The sequence below is a fragment of the Cylas formicarius genome, unplaced genomic scaffold (genome assembly GCF_029955315.1).
Source record: "Cylas formicarius isolate icCylForm1 unplaced genomic scaffold, icCylForm1.1 PGA_scaffold_1__22_contigs__length_36826433, whole genome shotgun sequence".
NCBI lineage: Eukaryota > Metazoa > Arthropoda > Insecta > Coleoptera > Brentidae > Cylas > Cylas formicarius.
The window spans coordinates 23,665,775-23,687,174 of NW_026844264.1; the positions used below are offsets into that span (position 1 = coordinate 23,665,775).

A 21,400-nucleotide genomic window follows, 5' to 3' on the forward strand; every position below is an offset into this window, starting at 1 on the left:
TTCGTAACTAAACAATCAGCCATTCAGTACAAATCAGATTTGTATCGTGTCAGGCCATGCCAGTACAAATTATAAAATTTATTTTAATGCCTTCTGCTTGCGGCCCCTAGAAAATATAACTCCCTCCCAATATATATCCAAATAGGGAATATACAAAAATTGAGCGGCTTGTTGACTCCTAGTTGTTTAGTATTGACTATGACATTCTGGAAGTGATAAATTAACTATAAATAAAATCAAGTGGGTGATAAATATCTGATTTCTCAAATTCATTGTACATTTTAATTTTTTTTTGTATTTATTAGTAATCGTTTAAAAAATCTTAGTAGAAATCGTAGTTCAACCATGCTGTCCTTTTACCCAACTTGGCCACGTTTTTAGAAATTTTTGTTTGTATACTAATGAAGACAGCGTGGTAGAAAAAATAGATACCCAAAAACCACTTGCTGTCCCTAACCTTCGGCAACATCTTCACAATAAAACGGTAACGTATGTTTCTGCTTTATGGTGTGTCATAAATAAAAATGTGAAAATTCTGACTAAACACAAATCGGTTCCAATCGTCTATTAGGTATGCAGCGTTCAGTTAATGTGCATGCAGCGGCTATAACTCTCTATCATATGAATTGCAAAACTTGCGAATATTCAATGATCTATAATACAAAATGCTCGGAACGTGTATTCGAATATTAATGAAAGATTTCGATTCATTCGAATGGCCACCGAAATGCATAATGTGAAATCAATGAGTCAAGTTATTTTCTACATATCCAACTAATCTCTCATTGAAATGGCTTCTCAATTGTACTACTCAGACTACCATTTTAAATTCAATGGTTGGTAGACCATGACCAGAAATATTGTGATTTTTCAACAGACCCCGTGATTAACTTTGCCTACTTCAAAACCATTATATAATAATAATAATAAAAATTATTATAAAAAATAATTACCATCGCTACTGTCGCCACTGATCGATTGCGATAAATATTTTCCTCTTTTTTTACTCATTTTTCACAGTTAGACTAGCTTTGTACTGATATTTTAGCTAACTCTTGCCGAATTACGTTTATGGTAATATGACATTTTGGTGACATATGCGCTTTCAACTCAGACCAAATCATCTCAATCGGGTTAAATATACAATGATACGGGAGTAATCTCAAGATTTCCTTTATTTTTTTTTACAAATCGAAGAACTATATAGAAGACACAAAAATACAAGAAGAAGAATGTTGTTAGTCGACGGGCACACAAGATTATGAGATGATTATTTTCCAACTTACCTGTAAGCTAAATAGAGAACAAGTACTTACCCTTGCCATTTGAACTATCCAGTGAAAACAGTTTTGCACATTCAAAAAGCTCCGTAATATATTCGAACAAGCAACTTAGACTAAACTCTTAAGAACGATACATATCACCTCATGTTAAAATAAACATTTCTACTTATTCGAAAATATCCCCCAGCATCAATGCTTAATCACATTTAACGGTCCATTTACGTTTCAAATAAAAATTTCAAGTTTCTACAAAAATTCGTTACGGTTCATTCTAGGAAAGACCTACTTAATGTAGAATAAAAATGTTTTTTGGGATGGGTTTTACCACGGTGCTGCAAAGGTCTGTGGTTAAGATGCTGTAAAATTCTTAAAACGGCAAAAATAAATGCACAAAATTTTTGGTCGTCCCCTAATTACATTTCAACTTTGAACAACATATGCCTAAGCCCAACAGATCCAATAGTGACATGCATGCGAAGCCGTTATTTTTTCTTTATTGAATTATAATCTATGTTATTGCCAAAATTTATTTGAGCATGAGTAACATAAAAATATTGAAATAAATACCTTTAAAATAACAACTATTATTATGAACATCGGTTAGGTCCATTTAATCACACAATTCAGAAAATGTGCTTTGTTATTTGAAAAAAGATTTAGTTAATTTTTTTAATTAACACGAAAGCCCAACGCATCCTACTTCAATTCAGACTACATTTTCAGGGAGATGAAAAAAGTGCGAACCACATACTTTACTAAATCTTATATATCTTCAGCATAAAATTACTTGGTACCTAGTTAATGTAGATCGGACATAAACAAATCCATTCTAAACATTAACTAAGTATTTTACGAATGACCAATAGCATATTGGTCAACAAAAGATTCTTACAGTCCTTCAGTCCCGCTGTCTAAACCTCAGTCGTACTAATCATCTAATCGTACGTTCATGCTCATTTGTTGTGACGAAACTGAAGAGTAAGTTTTTTAAATTAATCTGTAGATCACACTTCTTTATCTTTTTGGTATCCATTCTTAATTAGGTATTTTTCTCTTTGTATCATAATTTATTTTTATATATTTTTTATCTTGTGATAGCTATAATTATAATTATTAGGTGTTTGTTGCCAGTTAGAGCGCAGGCATATTTCAATGCATATTTCATGCCTTTTTAAGGATTAAGGACAACACTAAGCTAAGCTCTCTAACAACTTAGCCTTAAATGAGTGATTGAAAAAGTTTAAGTAATGCATACTATGATTTTTCTACGGCCAATCATTTTTCCATAACGAAAAGATTCACAAACCCGCAACTAAAGTACTAATAAGAAACTTGCTACCATAATTAACGAAATTGAATTCTCAAAGAGACACTTTGTGCACGCATTCTCAATGGATAATTTGTATTTGCATTTGTACGGAGTAGAAAAAATATTTTTTTTCCTTATTAAATAAAATATGTCTCTACAAAATTGGGTTCATTGCCGCTTTTATTAATGTTTAGTTGAAATACGCTAATGTGTCGTTCTAATTCAACTTCAATGAATGAAGACTCATTTTTATTTTATTGTTCACCCTGTGCATTTTATGTAGTTAAATGTATATGTTTTTGCAAAGTTTTAGTATCCATAAACGATTTATAACATAACATACAATAATTTAAAATGCGATGCAAAGTGTTTTGTGTGCTACTATTTTTTAAGAATCGTTCCTCCACAGCAATCTCCTGACTTTAATAATTACGGAGACATTCCATTAAACTCTACACCCATAATTTTGCCTTATAATTGGATCACAATTATTCTTCTGGCGCTCTTTTAGTTCTGTTTTTCCATTGGTGGATCTTTCGCTAATTTATTGATCGTTGTTTTTCTCCTTCTCAATATAAAAAATTAAAACAAATTTATGACAAAAAAATGTATTTAAAATATTTGTATGTACAACACAATCACCGTTCGTAACAATTCACATACGCATTAAGAGAGACCGAATGATGACGCAAAGAAGGAGTCGAGCGTGTGATACAGATGGGGATACACATTTCCCAACGAGTGGTTCTCATCGGGGTAACTCTGCAAAAAGCAAAAGCGTTGATTAATTATAATGTTAAACGCAATCAATATTTTGGTACGTGATTTTACCTGCTGCAAAAAGTCGATATCCGCCACTTCCAAAGCTTTTACCAGAAGCATCGTTTGTTGGTAGTGAACGTTATCATCCGCATTTCCGTGAATGACGAAATAGAGCCTGTTTCGCAGGGCTTCAACCTTTCTTGTTAAATCAGTATTGTTATAGCCCAGCAGATTATCTTCTTCGGTTGGGAGTCCCATGTACCTCTCAGTGTAAATGGTATCTATATCAAAGACAAACATTACAGAGTTGCGATCTGCTTCATAACCCAAAAAACACATTCTAAGCACATGTGAGTAGTTGCTACATTTATTTTTTTATACTAATATTCACACAGGAAAGCTTTATTCTTTTATTTCGTAAATTACATTCTACCGGCAGTGGGGGAAGAGTTGTTTTCGATTGATACGTTTGTGAATACGGGGTTAAATCTGTGTTTATGTTTGTTCTTGATCCAAAGTATATTTTTAATACAGTTTCGATAATAATAATAATAATAGTAATAAAATATTTGTGCCGAACTGTAAATTCATTGACCAATTGCGGTTTAAGTTTTAGTACGTTTATTTAAAAGAGAATATCTACCGTAGTAGATGAAACTGGTTACTGGTGCCACGGCCAAGGCAAATTTAAACACATTTCGCGAATCCTTCGCTAATGCCCATGTAGAAGCGAAACCTCCGTAACTCCAGCCCCATATACCGGTGTTGCTGGGGTCTATGAAGGGGTAAGTCTGTTGTAGGTACCTGCAAAACATATATGGAACATATTATGGAATAGAGGTTTTATTAAGCAAAGTAACCAAAAAGTTAAATATTTTTCATGTTTGCATTGTTATTCAAAGCTTCCCACAAAAATTTAAAAGTATAACATTGCACAGAAAATTTTAAAAAATCTCAAAACAGCGGGTTAATCTCGATAAATTTTAGGACTGCAGAAATTGATAAAGAGCTAATTAAAATAATTTTTTATCTTTGAATCAACTGTACAATTAATTAATTAACTAATTTCGGAGAAACAAAAAACGGATTTTTAAATAATTTGAATGGATAAAATAGAAAACTAGTTAAACACTTCCATAACGGCTGTCAGACCGGTTGCAGTTTTAAATGATCTGTTGGCAACTCCCGATCCCAACCAACGTTTACCTAGTAACATTGATTTGGTCTTCGATTTCCACAGTTCCCAGTTTTCGATAAATTTCGAACATTTTGTTATCCCCGTCTCTGTCGCTTCCTCTGCCATCTATGTAGATGTAGATGTAGGAACGGTTTGTAACAAAATAGTTTGCCATTCCCGATGAATATGTATCAGCTATCGAACTAGATTCCGGTCCTCCGTACCTGAAAAAACCGCGAAAACTCGACCTCCAACGAAATGCTTAATCTCTTTTGACACTTACACGTAAACTATGGCAGGATACTTTGTCGCTTCGTCGAAGTTTGGCGGTAAAAGCAATCTTACCCTGGCGGCAAAGTTGCCCTCAATTGGCACAGTGAGATCTTTGGTAGAGGGAAGCAGCTTTCGAGATATTTGGTCTCGAACGTAGGTATTGTTCTGCCATACGATTGAATCCGTATTCTAGATATATAAGACGAAGGAAGAATAAAATTCAAGCTGTTGTTCTTTAAATTATTGTATAAAATCATGGGTTTAATAATATATACTGTGCGCCATAGAAATTGCAACACTCCGCATATGCCTAGTACACGGAAACATGTTTGTCCCAGTCAGTCAGACTTTCCTTAATTTCACAAAAAATAGTATATTATGCAACAAGTGCGGTAAACGGCATTTGTCCACGAGTTTATTTGACACGAGCGGAGCGTGGCGGAGTGAGTGTTTAATAAACGAGTGACTTAAAAGGTTTACCGAACGCGTTGCATACTATACTTTATCTACGAACGTTAGTTTTTGGGTATATTTTCGCAAAAACAACACTAATACATTCGGTGACAGGATCGTCAGAATTGACAAACGTCAAAATTCAAGGCGTGGCTCGGATACGTGGGAAACGAAACTGACGTGAAAAGTGAAGTTTCCCGCACGCTAGATCGGTGTGTAATTAGGCATTTTATAGACGGGAGATAAATGTCATTAATTCTCCTTATAACAATTTGCATGGCACTATTCGGTTTTATTCACTGAAATCATCGGTATCGCCTATTGAATATGTATAGCATATGATAGGTAGAAGTCTGGGGATGTCTCAAATACTCGATGTATAGTTTGTCCCACTTTTATGGTTTTACTGCATATCTCTCTTGCTAATAAAACAAGCATGTTGGAGTCTTTGTAATCCAAAGCCACTTTTTCAAGATCATTTAGTCGACACTTACTTGGTGTTTGCAATTTGTATGTCATAACGCAGTTACTTTTAAAACTTTTAAAAACCGTGCATTGCTTACCTCAAAAATAAAAACAGAATCTAGCTCACTCACGCCCATAAGTGTAGTTCTTTAGCCCTTTAATAAAGCCCACGGAACATATTATAAAAAAGGAAAACTCCAACTTACATTTTTTATATTATCGACGGTGACGTAAATGGGTGCAGGGCCCTGGCAAATTTTGGCTAAATACGAATAATCCTTGCTAAAATCTGCTTTGGCGTATTTGCATTCCTCGCCATCGACCACCATGTTACAAGTTAAACACTTGTCATCGTTGATATTTGCCGTGTTGACAGCGTATACGTGCTGTTGCGATGGCGTCGCATTCACAGAAGCGACGTAATAGCTGGAAGAATTACAAACCGAATTTTACACTGAAGCTCGCTTTAACAAATATTTTGTTTAAAGTATAAGGATACATCACCAGAAAAACCTCTTGTTACGTCACTCTTAAACATCAGATCTCACCGATTTCTCAATATATTTAATTTTTTTTTTGGACCTTACAATTTCCTATGCACCATAATATATACAACATTACCTTATTATTATTAAATTTTTCAAAGTAACCGAATTATGCAGGAAAAACAAGATTCAAATTAAAATAATGCTCCATTGTCTGGAATATATTCAGTGCAGACTTAAACCACCAAACTTACTTCGTTATCAACCAATCCAATTAATCTTATAAAAAAATAACCAAAACTAACAATGCAGGTGGCGAAGTATTGGTTTGGCAGAATAGAACTAGTTTTCTATTGGTTGTTTTTCTGTATTACTACACTTACACAAGTTCTTCAGCTTCATCCCAGCCGTAAAAGGCAGTCACTACTCTATTGCCGTACGTAAGCCTCAAGCTAGAGTTATTGGCGATATTTGTTAAAACTAAGTGCTCGAAGAAATCACCATCTTGAGGTTGGGGTAAAATCTCGATTTTTAATGATCCGTTTTGACTATAGTGGGGGATTTTTGGACGTAACCAACCGTTCTCCTGTCTATACGAAGCTTCCTAAAAACATCTCTGAAGCCGCAACTATTTATGGCGCAAGATATTCCCCACTCACCTCGCTGCAGTTACCGTCTATTTTACACCTAATTATCACAGATTCGTTTTGTACTCTGTTGGTAGAAATCATAGCGATTTCTTGATCTGATACCCAGCTCAGATCGTATAATACGTAGTCGTTGTCCTCCACGCTGTTATTTATAGAACTTATTAACGTAAATTCGGTTGATCGTTTCGAATCTATATCGTAAACGAAAGTTTTCACCAAAGGATTGGGAGTTCCTACCTAAAATAATAACAGAAAAATACGTCAAAACATCACGATTCTAAAATAATAAAAACAATGTGAACTCTGTGTTACCGCAAAATTTTATTTCAATAATTGTTGAGTACATTTTATTTTTCCCTTGCCATACAAAAAAAACTGTGTTAATGTAGGGGCCATTGAATAAAAATTTTGGTTTAAAATTTTCAAAAAAGTTTAAAGTAATTAAGAATTGATAATTTTTCATTAGAAAAACTCAATATCACTGAAACATTACAACACCAAGAGCTCTGTTGAAATGGAGCTGTTAACAATATCCCGCTTTACAAATTCGCTAAGGCCATAAAAATAGACATTTCTGAAAATTATAATCCCTTTTCCCCCACACAAAATTACGTTATTGAATCTACTTGAAAAAACAGCAAACACAAAATTTCGTTCCTATTTAACCGATAAATAAAGTCAATAAATCAATTAATTTTAATCAATACTTACTGTTACCGGCTATCTAATGTGGGGTGCATCCTGTCAATAACATTAATGTACATCCACCATTTTGACATACGAATTTCCTTTGAATGTTAAAAATATAAAATATAATAAAAAATGCTTACTTTTGGATATTTAATTGTGGTCAGGGTAGGATACTGATCGTCTAGGGAGCCTGGAGTACCATAGACGAAATATGAAAAGTCCAGAACATTCGTATCGTTGAAAACAGCATATGCTAATTTTTTTCCGTCAGGGGAAAACCACATCGCAGAATCGCCACCAAATACTTCCTCTAAAAAAACAACCTAATTATTGTTCAATGTCAGGTATGTATGTAGGTATTTGCTTTAGAACTTATTGAAATGAATATTAATATAGAATAAATATACTTTGCCAAAAGGACATACAAGCCGGAGCAAAAAAATTAACTAGCGAAAAGTAGCTGAAGCTGCACAAGTCGTAGCAAAAAAATTAACTAGCGAAAAGCAGCTGAAGCTGCAAAAGCTTCCAAACAGAAAATTTACATGAAATGTTTTAAGTTAATTTTCGGATTTTTTGTCCTAAATGCGATGTGTAAAAGTTTTACTGAGCTAATTCATCAACCTTGGAAAGGTAAGCTTTGATAGCGTCATAGCTAAAGCAGCATTTAAATTCCGCTGGATTATGCTTGGAAACAGTAAAATATTCATATTGCAAGTATGAACTCAATAAATAAATATTTTAAAGACACTGACTGTCTCATTTTGAAGGAAAGTAGTAGAAAATCGGTCATTTTAATAGCTGTATTGAGGTGTATTGTATATATTATACTGTGGTAATTTCACTAACCAAACTTGCCCAAACGAGATTTCCTTGCTTCAGATTTAAAAAGTATTTTTTTATTTATATTTCTTTAACGTAGTTCTTATAGAGTTACCTTCATATACCCAATCTGGAACTCCGCAATATATGACCCCCGGCTCTCCAGACGCAACCAATTCTGGACTGTCAACGTTGGAAGCCTCTGGTACGTAGTGTATACTGTTTTCTACAACGTAGGCAAACCCGTGACCGGTGTTGTCAAATTTTGCTAACTGTATAGGGTTTCCAGAATTCACCTCATAAGTTTTGCTGAAAAGTTAATTATTAACCTAAAATAATCTATCAATTGTAAATGAAACTTACCCTGTAGTTATTTCTAATAAGGTATATTGTGCTGTTGTAGAATGTCGAAACACCTGGAATAATGAACATTAACATATAAAAATAGGCAAGCTTTGTAAATCAGGAAACTTTGATGGCCAAGATTTTCTGTAACAACATTTTCATAATAATAGCATCGAATTATAATTGATATGAATAGTGGGGTAAAAAATTAAAGTATTCTACTAAAAAAGTATATATGATCAAGGTTTTAATTATTTGAAAACTTATGCCAAACTAACCATGCCACATTATAACACTGCAAACTTTCAGCGCTCATTTTCATACAAACCCCTAAAGTATTTCAACTTAATTCCCAACCAGTTTCTTGACATTACATAATTTCAAATTAAAATATAAAAAATATCTTCTAAATCTCTATTAACAGGCTTAAACTATAATTAGTAATATAGTACAATATCACGGAGTTCCAAAATGTTATAAAACCAATTAATTCTCCTCCAATGTTATATACAATTATTATATATATTTGTTCTCTTTGTAACTTATTTCCACAGATGTAATTACAGTACTTTCTATAGGTAAAATTTTTATAGGATTAACATAGTATTATTAAACTATGCTTATCTCTGTTTGGTTCAATAAGCTAGCCAAAGGCTAGACTTGCGCCAAACCTGGACAGTTTAATGATATTACTTCTTTGCAATAACTTTGTCATATCATATTATTCAAATAAAGTCATTATTATTATTATTTTTTAGCAGCTATCGCTGCGTTTTTTCCAAAGTTTTTTAAATAGTTTAATTTTATATAAACTACAACCTAACTCAAATATAGATTCCTTTCTTATAATGTTTTGTAGGGCAAACAGAAGATTGATAATTTTAACAGCATTTTTTTATCTAACTCACTAACCAGATCAACTCATCAAATGATTTTGCGCGAACATTATTCAAATTTTTTTGTTACTTGGTGAGACAAATGTAAACATTGATTTTATGAAAATGTTCCTGATGTTACATATTCATCTTAAACAACTAACAACAAAGCATGTTTTTATAAATCACAGAGCTAATTTTTACTTGATTGTTAGTAAGAATTAATAAGTTGTGATATTTGAAGACAGTCAGATGAGAATCAGGTTCAAAAAGAGTAAAATTATTGAAACTTTAAGAATTTAATTAACACTTATATAAAAAGTAAATATTTTTACAAAAAAAAAGATATTTCAAAAACTGTAACTGTACTTTCTATTTACTTTAAGTACTTATTTTACTTTAAATATTTTAGAGAAGATAAAATGTGCAATAAAAAGAATCAGGTTGAAATATGCAAAACAGTGGTGCGTCTTGTCCTCTTTATATATCCAGCGTTGTTCATATAGCCAAATATCTGCCTAAGGTGGCGAAGAAAAAACAAAAAAAAGAGGACAAGTTTGTTTCTTTATTTTTATTTTATTTTTTAGCTAGGCAGATATCAACTTTCAGAAATATTTTTGACTTCTAGTTTCGATTGTCATTTTCTCCACATAATCTTCCCTAGTAAAATTAATTATATTTTTTATTGCCAACAACTCTTCCAAAGCTATTAGGAATATAGTCTCTAAAAATGTTTGGGGTATATGCGAACTATTTCTAGACATTTGTTGTTGAACAATCTTTAGAAACTTATTTAAGATTCCAAATGCGCTTTGTGTTAAGCAACGGAGATCCTTTACGGGTACATTCACTCGATTTATTGGCAATAAATATTAACTAACAGCGCAGGCGGTGCAGCCTTGTGAAAATATTCAAGCATTTACGATGCGCATTAGCTCCTAATTGTTTAAATATGAGGTAATAATTAAAACAAAAATTGTCTTTCGCCAGGAAATACTCTTATTCAAAAACGTTTCCATATTTAAAAAAGTCAACTTGAATAATACTAATTATACAATTAAATAATTGTACTTGAACTCAAACAATTATTGTATAATTTCGAAGGCGATAATAACGATAATAAATACTTACAGACGTTTCATTGTGTCGGATTAAAACGTACGTTCCATCATTTGAAAGTGATATGGACGGTGACGTATAGCTTGCCTAAAAATGTCATAAATTAATCAATATTTATTTTACAAAAGATTTCGGCTCGATATCGATTTAACGTAATCACGTTATAAAATTGGAATGATTTTAGATTGATAAAATGAAACCAATGATGTAGTGACTTGTCTGAGTGCAGTTGCGGTTTATCTTATTTTATTCGTTTCTGAAAAACGTAATAGGTTTCTTCTTTAACCACATAATTTTTATTACATCAGATATATTCGAACTGTATGTTGTCAGATTTACAACTGTCAATGAAAGTGGGTCACAATGAAGTTTGCCTTTAGATTGTCCTAAAAACATAGTCAACTTGTTGATTAGTGTAGATAGAAACCAAACCTGGATTCGGAGCAAAAACTTAAATTCAGATTTCTCTGTATACCTTTTCAGGAATAAAAATCCCCTAGTTCTTAGACAATGTTTTTGGATCTTGACGTTGTTTTCTTTTCGCCTTTATTTTTCAATACTATGCAAGAAATTAACACAACTTTGTTTAGTTCCACATAGAAAAAAATGTTGTTATACATATTCTTCAAAAGCTGCATGTAATAATAATCAATTTTTTAGGTTTTTTGTAAACCAGATCACAATTGAAAAATTAACTTAATAGCAGAATTTCATAATTAAGGGATAATAATTGAATAAATTAGATAAAAGAATATGCGAATTACAGGGAAAATTAAGTGAAAAGAAATTGAATTGAATGTCTTGTCTGTCTGTAAAGCTTTCTACTGAATTGACAGTCTTCAATGCTCATATTGCATAAAAACTATAAAAACAAATTTTTATATTTAAACCGAAAATCTGTATAGAATGAACAAACTTTTTTTTTATGTGGAATCAAAAAGTGACATTCATTTAAACCTTAAGTGAGACATTCAAACTATTTTAAAGCGTTCAATCCTAGAGCCATCCGTCTGCATCCGGTTATCAACTGCCGTAACATCAGCAGGAGTAAAATTACTGGAAGTTTTAATCGTTGATGAATAGAACATGTAACACAAGACTAATTCGTAAGGGAGAAAGACAACAAAAGGGACAGAAGAACACAACACAAGAAACATCGTCTTGTTTGACGTGCACGCAAAGATTATTTGATTCAAGTATATGTTGTATCGAACAAATGTAAATTTTAGACGTAGTTTTAGGTAGTAGTAGGTTTTTTTGTTCTACCAATCAAAGCTATCCATAATTTACACCTATTGATTACTTTATATTCACTAATAATTTTTTATAACAGTTATAACAAATTAAAGATATTTTGATTGTATTTAGTGACATGCAGAATCAGTTGCAGTATAAATGTTGAAGTCTTTGTGATCATTATCGAAAACAGAAATACTGTTTCGTTCGTTCTAATAAAACTGGATATTACAAACTCAACCACCCGATTTCATTAATCCTGGAATTTTCCAGCCTATTTGTGTTTAGAATTGTAACTGTACATAAACTTTCCCCTTGCGTTTTTCACAAACAACCAAATGGTTTTCCGATTTCCTGCCTGTAAATCATATCAAATTTATTTTCTTCCGTTTTTTTATTAACAATATGCATTTAACTACATAACACAAAGTATAACAAAAAAACTACGAACATTTTTATACCAAATATTGGATCAAGGTTTATTATATTCTAAGAAAAAACGGCGCTTTTGACTTTAATACAAGACAATCAAAATTTGCGTATAAAAACCGAATAGCTTACAAAATAAAAATGGTAAATAAGGCAAAAGTTGCAACGTCTGGACATTTAGAACGTTGCGCTTTAATTATGCATTATTTGCGTGATTTCGTTTTGCAACAAACATTAACCGTGACCGAATTTTATCGAAACAGAAATCTACTTACTAATACTGTGCCATTCAAAAGAAGCGCGGCCACTTTGGTCGAGACGTCGAACACAACGTAGTTGCCGTAAATGTCCCTGAAATAAAATGATGACCCTGAAAAATATTCTACGTTAATGTGAGGAAATTTTCTATGAGGATACATTAAAGCTTTTGAAAATAGCGTACGCCAGAAATAACAACCATATTAATTTTTGTCTCGCGTTCTCATCTACAGAAAATTTGAAGCATAATGTCAATCCACAAAGACAGTTTTCCAAAACTTAAGAAGAATCACAGAACGCTTAAACTCAAAAATTTGTATATTGGTCTTCTATATATTCTTTTTTAAAGTTCATAACAGAATTATTTTGTGAGAAGTCGAGGAGACTTACTAATGTACTTAACCAAGAAACATTAAATCATGTCTGATATAACTGATAGAATCATTTAGTTCCTAAGGTGTGTTCAAAAAGTAAGGTGAACTTTGAAATTGGGCGGACTATATACATTCGATCTTCGAAATTTTTTTTTGTTATGGTGATACACATGTCCCTAACATATGTTCACAGTTTCAGCCAGTTTGCACGTTTACTTTTTTTGTGAGACAGACGCGTTAGACTTGTTTTGTGTGCTCGGCGATTTTCTGCTGTAAAAAAAATGGAACACAGAATTTGACATAAATATTTGTGTAAAAATTGAAATACAGTGCTGCAAAACACTTGTAATGTTTTGGGCACGAAACGTGTAGCAGCAAAAGCATCGCTCAGTAGCTGTTAAATGACGTAAAGGATCATAACTGGTGAGGAATTATGAGTAATGATTATGACGTAGAAACCAAAGCTCAATCGTCCCAATGGAAAAACCCAGAATCGGCAATACTGAAAAATCATGTATTTTTTTTTATTATCGTGGCGTAGTACACCAAGATTTCTTACCACAAGGTCAATAAAGAGTAATACATTGAAGTTATGAGCCGTTTGTGAGAAGCAATACGAAGGAAACGTCCGGAATTGTAGGAAAATAATTCATGGATTTTCCATCGCGATAATGCGCCTGCTCACTGATCGTTGCTAGTGTCTAACTTTTTGTCCAAATACAGAACAACAATCATGCCTCAGCCCACCATATTGATCGGATATGGCCCCTGCGACTTTTTACTGTTCCCAAAAGTGAAGGTTTGGAACTATTGAGGAGATAAAGAAAAAATCGCTGGAAGAACTCAATCAGAAAGTGCTTACCAGAAGTGCTTCGAAAATTGGAAAAAACGCTGGCAAAAGTGCATTTTATCTGGGGAGGATTACTTTGAAGGGGACAACATTAATTTTGATAAATAAATATATACTTTTTGGTAAAACTTGAAAGTTTTTGAACAAACCTCGTACATTACAATCTATTCCTGTTTCATCTCTATACGTGTATGTGTTATCTATTATTGTAAAACGTGTCGGGATGTCGCAGTAATGTGGAGAACGACAGTGCGAGTTAGTACATTGTAGGAGTGTTTGTACTGATCAGTAGCGTAAATGGTAATTATGTCATTTATTTATTTGTCATTTTGACATCTCACACTAGGGTGATAAGAGAAAAACAACAGCTATTCTAACTGTATTTAACCAACATTAACAAACGTTGTAATTGACAACCCAAGGAATACATTTGGCGACAGGCGAGGGGATCCACAGTTTCATATTTGGTTAGTTCAATAATTTCTTCAACTTTACATTACCATTCCAGTTGATTAATCGATATTCAATGATATTCTTCAGTTATGAAAAGACTACTGGCAAAGGTTGCCTTTCATTTTTATTAGATCGTGCATGATATTTATCCTAACAGTAAAATATTTTTATTACCTGTTAACCATGTACCGTCCCACGAAGCGCAACTGAAAGTGCCTCTTAAGTATTCTTCGAGAGTGAATGCAGATTTATCGGAAACGACATCGTCGCTGTCGCTGCTGCTATTTCTGATAACTGCAACCGAAACACATTCAAATACAAAGAAAACCAATACTATATCCAAAATATATACTTTTCTGCATTGATTATTATTTACGCTTTAATCAGTTACTACAAAAATGAATAGTGTGGTTAAATTTTTTATGACAAATTTCAAAAATACAAGATGACGCAGAACTGAATGATCCAACACATAAATCTATTCTTTTAAATAATAGATATTTTTTGGTTAGTTTTGATCTAAATATAGATATTTTAACATGAAAACAGTTCTGAAGGTTTAGAAGATATGGTACTGTAATATTTTGGAAATGACTCATGCATATGCATATTTAATATTCCCTATCAATATTTTTTTGAAGTTCGCCACATTTTCAACTTAATACCTAATACCTAATGAAAAAATAACAGAATTAACTGCTAGCTCGAGCGACAAACGTCCCCTTATGGGTTCTTAAAGTGGCATCGTAAACGTAATGTTCATTTCTCTTTGACTATTAATCAATAGGCTTTATAAAATGGCAAATAAAACTTGCATGCACACAACTTATGCGAAAAGTTTCACTTGCGTCGCCTTACAATTTATGGGAATTACTTATTTTCCGCTAAAGAAGCGATGCCATTAAAATCCTTGTAGTTTGTTGGCATTAACTACGGTACTTTGGACCTTGAAGGTGTTATTTATTTGTCACTACTTGCGTACATTAAAATAAATATGAATTAATTTGTTTGTCGGAGAAAATAATGCCGCACACGGCAAACGAACAAAGTGGATCTAATAAAAGGACAAATGTATCCGCGGACAAAAATAAAACTATTGTTGATGTGCTTTGGTTACTTACTTCCAGGAACTGTAAATATTACTATAAGAGTCACCGTTGTTGCCAATATCACTAGGGCGATGGTAATTTTGAGCCACGGCTTGGGTCCCTAAAAATAAGTACATAAAATTAAACTTCTTGTCAATTTTATCTAACACTAAAGAAAGATTCAGTAATTGATGAGGTACCATACAAAGCATAGAATTGCATGGCAAAAAATTGATTCTGCATTTTAATAAAAAATAGAAAATTCATCACTACTGTCTCTTTCTGGACGAAATTTTAGAGTTTTGGTTAGTTTTGATTAGACTCCTTCCGCCTTCTCACACAAAATTTTACCGTTTTTTAGATTTTTGTTGCAATTATGCTATAAGGTCTACAATAAAAAATAAAATTTCGTAATTCAGAACGAAATTATTGATTAATAAAACGAAACAATTTTGCTACAGCATCTCTCATAACTTTATGAGATTACTAATTTAATTAAGTTAAAAGTGGGCACAATCTAGAGTAGCAGACAGACTTTTAGACAGACAATATTGAGCGACAGGCACACGGGTAAACCATTAAGCATAAAGGCGGAGAGTTTCCGCCATAGTGATTTTAGTTCCAAATTTTTTCCATTATCCTGAGATTTATAGCGTTCTATAAGAGATTCAGGTACCTATTTCGAAATTTCCACAACTAAAGAACGAACCAATTAGGACGAACTCAGTATACGCACATCTAGGGTTGACACTAGTACTGATGCCGATGGTTAAATCGATTTGCAATAATTTGTTTAGCAATAAGCATTTCTCCTAGTTTTTCATAGAATCGCAAACATCTGTCGTTTAGTTCTTAAATTTATTAATTTATTTATTTATTGTCTATCATTCTGCGTAAGCTGTAGGGGAAAAAGGAGTGTACGCTTCGGTTAATCTTCTTTTTTATTTGCACATAATTTGCGAATATTTAATATAAAACTTCCTCTATATTAGTAAGGAAGAATATTTAATTTAATAACACATCCGTTAATATCTGTCAAAATATATTTTTTAAAACTGAACACTGAGACGTTTCCAATACAGCCCAAGGCCGAGTTTTTCGTATCATTTTTTGTAAAGGACTTTACTACCACCAACAAATCATTAAATGAAAACCCATAGCACGCAACCACGTTAAAAATAAAATTTATCTGATGTCCACTGGCGGTGTATCGAAGTTCTAGATGTGTGTGTAAGTGTTTTTTAAATAATGGCTAATAGCAAGGTGCAAAAGTTACGATTTAATCTATAATTGCCCAATTTGCATTACCCTAAGGTAGTTTCTTATAATTTATTATTTCAAATTATAGTTCAGTCGCAGAAATGTGCGTTAATGTTGTCACAGGTTAAAGCACATATTTCTTGATTATTGACCAATCTTTATTCAGAATATTCGTTACAATGCTAAAAAGTTCCTGCACAAACCAAATGTAGATTCTGTCCGAAACGTTATTCGACTTTGCGAAATTAATTCGTTTAGTTTCCGCCAAAGATTCGAGATTACATATATTTATATCTACGTCCGAGGCAGTTAAAATATCGTGTTTGTCTGAACAATAGAAAAGGATGAAATTCAGTGGTTATTATTAGAACGCTGTTGGATGAATTGCAATTTTTTAAGCAGACTTTTAGAATTCTTTACGCGGCGACATTTCGTGACAAATGGGTAAAAGCAGTGACCTCTAGGGTGGATTAAGTAGTAGTAGAGATGGTGGACGGAGATCCATCAACATGTCCGTTGAATGCCACAGATCTTAGCAGGCACACGCAGGCTACTTGACAAATGTATGTTGCTGAATTCAATACTTTCCTAACCCAGGAAAGCTGCTAAAATCCAACAACACCGAAATGAGTTCATTAGAATTAGTATAATATAACATGGAGCGATCTAAGAAACATCTCCTGGTGGTTGCAGTTGGCAATCAAGCTACGGTTTTTTTTAAATCAGCATATAAGTATTATGTCATGAATTTCAACCATCTACAGCCTACAGTGTCTCTTGCCACATCCATAATACGCCTAATAATATAATACGTGTACGCCTCTTTTACTCTTCTTTTTAAAATATTTGCACATCATTTGCGAATATTGGAAATAAAACACCCCCTATATTATAGTAAGGAAGAATATTTCAGTATATTAATACATCATCTTAAAGTTTCTCCACTATATGGCCAATTCTTAATGACACAAACGTTATTAGAGCCCAAGGCCGTGTTTTTCATACCCATAATATACAAACCAAGACACATCTTCGCAAAAAGGTTTTTGTTCTTCAAAAGGTCCACGCTAGGAAACTTACATACTTCTTGAGATTAAAAACAATGCTTCCATCGCTGTTTATTCTGGGGACTGTTTATTTAATATGATTACAAGTATTCAAACCTTTCACTTGACTCGTCAGAATAATAAAGTTAGACTTTCTATTCCCCATTCTTCCTTGGTCAAGCGCTCTTCTGTCCACAACAAACTAAAATGTTTTAATCATCTACCGATAGTAAAAAAGTAGATAAACATAATCTTAGACTGTTTTTTTTCACATATATCGCTCACTGAGTGGAACAGTGGATCATCCACAAAATAATAGTTCCGAGAAAATTAGTGATTTAGGAAAATAAAAACTGAAATTGTGAGATAACTCATATCAACTCTCCTACTTATTACATGTCTTAATATGTCTTTATAATTATATGTTCATTTGTATTATTCTCTTTTCAAAACAAGAAATATTTTTGGAGGTTCTTTTTTAAATGCTTTTAAGTTTTGTGCCGTTATTGATTTTTTTTTGCACACACCAATTTTACAAATAAAGTGCAATATTTTGATAAAAAAGTTCTCAATAAAACAGTAGATGAATATTGATTTTTTTTTGCACACATCAATTTTACAAATAAAGTGCAATATTTTGATAAAAAAATTCTCAATAAAACAGTAGATGAATGTTTTAACATCATTTTATTATAAAAATATGTATAAAAATATAATTCGGCAGGTTGATTTGCGAGATAGGTGAATAGTAGTAACTTAAAAAAAAACAAGCTGGAAAAGCTATAACTAAAAACAACCGACCGATACATGTGGAAGTAGGTATTATTTCTAAAATAAAAGAATCAACAAACAGATAAGAAGTCTTTTAACACGTAAACAATTAAAAACAACGGACCTATTGTTTTTGGTAGAGAGCTACTGTGCTTAAAATTTTAAGAAACAAGAATTATCATGGTTTTGGGAAAATAAATAAAACGTACTATTTTCAAAGCACATTATAAAAGTGACTGTGACATTTTAGCAAATCCATTAAGTCATTAAATTTTTTCCATGGTATTTTTGAAATGGTATAACATTTGGATAAGTACCGTCGAGATTCACATTTTCAAAAAATTGAAAATTCGCGCCTGTTCGCATTTTTCTTTGCGTAATGCTTAAACTTCTTTAGTCAGTTTCACTAAAAGATGTTTTTTAGAGTAATGTGTCAGAAGCATTTTTTTCTACTTTGAAAACACACGCGTCCTATATTGATATATGAAAGCTAAAAGAAGATTGAGTTACTAGTTTTTTAAAATCAAAAAATCATCGTGGCGCCAACTCTAGCGGAACTGAAGTAAGATAACGATGTGCCGGTGTTCTGCGTTGTTAAAATTCAAATGTGCGCGTTTTATGGTACAATTAACTAAAAATAGCTGTTGCCATTATTGCACTCAATAATATATATAGAAGTATATCTCTACATTTGTGCTAACTATGCCTATTTTTCCTAGACGATAAGACCTCCGATTCTTAGTTTGTTTTTCATTGTCAACTAAATTTATTAATTTATGACAATAAAGACCGAATTGATATGAACACAACTGCATCAAACAACTCCCGCGTTTAATCATAGTTTTAGCTAGTTTTCTTTATCTCCGATAAGAAAAAAATTTTGAGTGTTATTTCAATAGAGATTCGATAAAAATCATCTACAACAATCTAAACTAGAACTAGAAAACTCAATCGTACTTTTCTTCTCATCAAGCGAAATAGTTTAATATCTAGAGAAACTTTAAAAGCCTGATTACTTTTCATGGACACATAAACAAGATATGGAATATTAAGCGGAGGCAGATATGCCAGAAGGCAAACGTTCAGATGGATGGTTTTCCATATATAAAAGAAAACTAATATGTTTATGCAGTAATAGATTTCCAATATTTTTGAGGAAGGGCTGCGCCTATAATGCTAGTAGCATATCCATTGTAATTATAATACGATAATGGATTTAAGTTGACGATCAGAATAATAATAAAAGTGTCAGAATCGCCCGTAGACGGATGGTGTTTACTTTTGGGAAAACAGTAAATTATTAATTGTAATATTAATTATTCAATATAATAAAAACAAATCAATTCATAGACACGTTTTTGGAAAGCTTTTGATTGAATATCACGAGTTTTGGACCAGCATCTTTGTTTTGCACTAGGATTAAAATTTCGCACTGAGTACTTTTAATCATCAAGTGAATTTTTGGATTTTCAAGACAAAATTTTAATTTAAATTTAATTTAAAAAGAATGAAAATTTGCCATCACAGGTCTATATCGAATATCTTCAAAGGCTGTTTGCACCGTTTGAAGGTTGTTCCCTAGATTATTTTAGAGTTCAGGCAAAGCGTGCGACATTCCGTGTTGGTAAGCGTCTGTATGGGCAGAAGAAAAAGTACGCTACGATGGTTTTTCAGGATGTGGACAAAACATACTCGGTTCAGTTCGACATTTTCGTCCCTTTTGTCATCGTTGATATTGGGAGTTCTGTATACAAAAATTATTCAAAGGAAGCTCGTGAACGGAATTAGTGAATGTTTAGTAAACAATCGTGGAGTTTGGTGGTGATGTAGAACTATCGAACCATGGCCCTTTCACGCAGTTTAGGTTAAGTTTTCGCACTCACCAGTTTTTGTAATATTGGAAGCATTATTAAATTCTTTCGCAAGTTCACCGCACTCCGCAACACTCGGTCTCATAAAACGTTTCGTCTCGGTTTTCGCGCACCCGATACTGACTGCCTTGCCGGGATTAAAATCGTAAAATAATTAAACATAATATACAACCAGTCTAATTTCTTTACAACACTGCAAATTCCACACGCTTATCAGTGTAATCTGAAATCTTCCTCATTTAATATCGATCGAAGATAAACAAAAAATACGTAAGACTCGCGTGACAAACAAAAAATTTATTGCTACGCCAACGAAACGATACGGTTTAAATATACGCTGCAGAAGGAAGCGATGTGTTTGCTTGCTGGATGGATGTTTAGCGACTGAAGTGAAAGTTTTAAATGGGAATCGTCGCAGACCGACTGTATGTGGGGGAATACGGACAAATGATTATACGGTTTTCCTCTCACGGAAACCTATTGTAACCTGGTTTGCTTCTGATGTTATACACTGCTCGTCTTTTGTCTTGATCGTTCTGGTCAAATTTTAAAAAACCTAAAAGTGACATTGACATCTAATTAGGGATATGTTTCACAATAAATCTTTTATAGTATAAAAGATTGGAGAATTGTATTTATCATATATACCACATTAATACTTAAGATCGCATATTGGCTACTTCTCGGTAATGTACTTCTTTCAATTTGAATCTGAGGGTAACAAAATTTCATCGATCAAAGGTAACCTGCCACACAAGATACTGGAGCAGTAAATGAAAATCTCTACAATAAATAAATATACAATTCAATAATATAATATTTTATCACTATAATTTTAAGATATTTATTTTTCAAACTATTTAAAAATAAGACAGAGATGTCCTAAATATTTTCTGTTTCACTCTCCAACTCTTATTGTAATAAATAACTTACAAAATTTGTTATATTTTGGTTTATATTGTTTTAAAACAAATAAACAATTGAAAATATTTAGTGGCAAACATTGTATCCATTTTTATGCCCATTATAAACATTCGTAAATTGAAATAACTTTTGACT

At 32.5% G+C, this 21,400-nt stretch overlaps 1 protein-coding gene across 2 annotated transcripts; it reads right to left on the reverse strand.

The window, feature by feature from the left end:
- Positions 1-3,198: 3,198 nt before the first annotated feature.
- On the reverse strand, positions 3,199-20,766 carry LOC132696521 (venom dipeptidyl peptidase 4-like). 2 transcript variants are annotated; one of them, XM_060661389.1, is made up of 16 exons: positions 20,354-20,766; positions 15,427-15,514; positions 14,480-14,599; positions 12,646-12,740; positions 10,718-10,792; positions 8,730-8,782; positions 8,482-8,675; positions 7,688-7,857; positions 6,867-7,094; positions 6,591-6,811; positions 5,929-6,148; positions 4,815-4,993; positions 4,561-4,755; positions 3,998-4,158; positions 3,424-3,635; positions 3,199-3,354 (listed from the first exon to the last, which is right to left on the reverse strand). In XM_060661389.1, the coding sequence occupies exons 1-16, from the start codon at positions 20,375-20,377 to the stop codon at positions 3,259-3,261; spliced, it is 2,331 nt and encodes a 776-aa protein (XP_060517372.1). In that variant the 5' UTR covers positions 20,378-20,766; the 3' UTR covers positions 3,199-3,258. The 2 variants fall into 2 exon arrangements, with proteins under 2 accessions (XP_060517372.1, XP_060517373.1); XM_060661390.1 differs by lacking the exon at positions 20,354-20,766 and having other exon boundaries at positions 12,646-12,721; positions 15,427-15,445.
- Between the last annotated feature and the right edge of the window lie 634 nt (positions 20,767-21,400).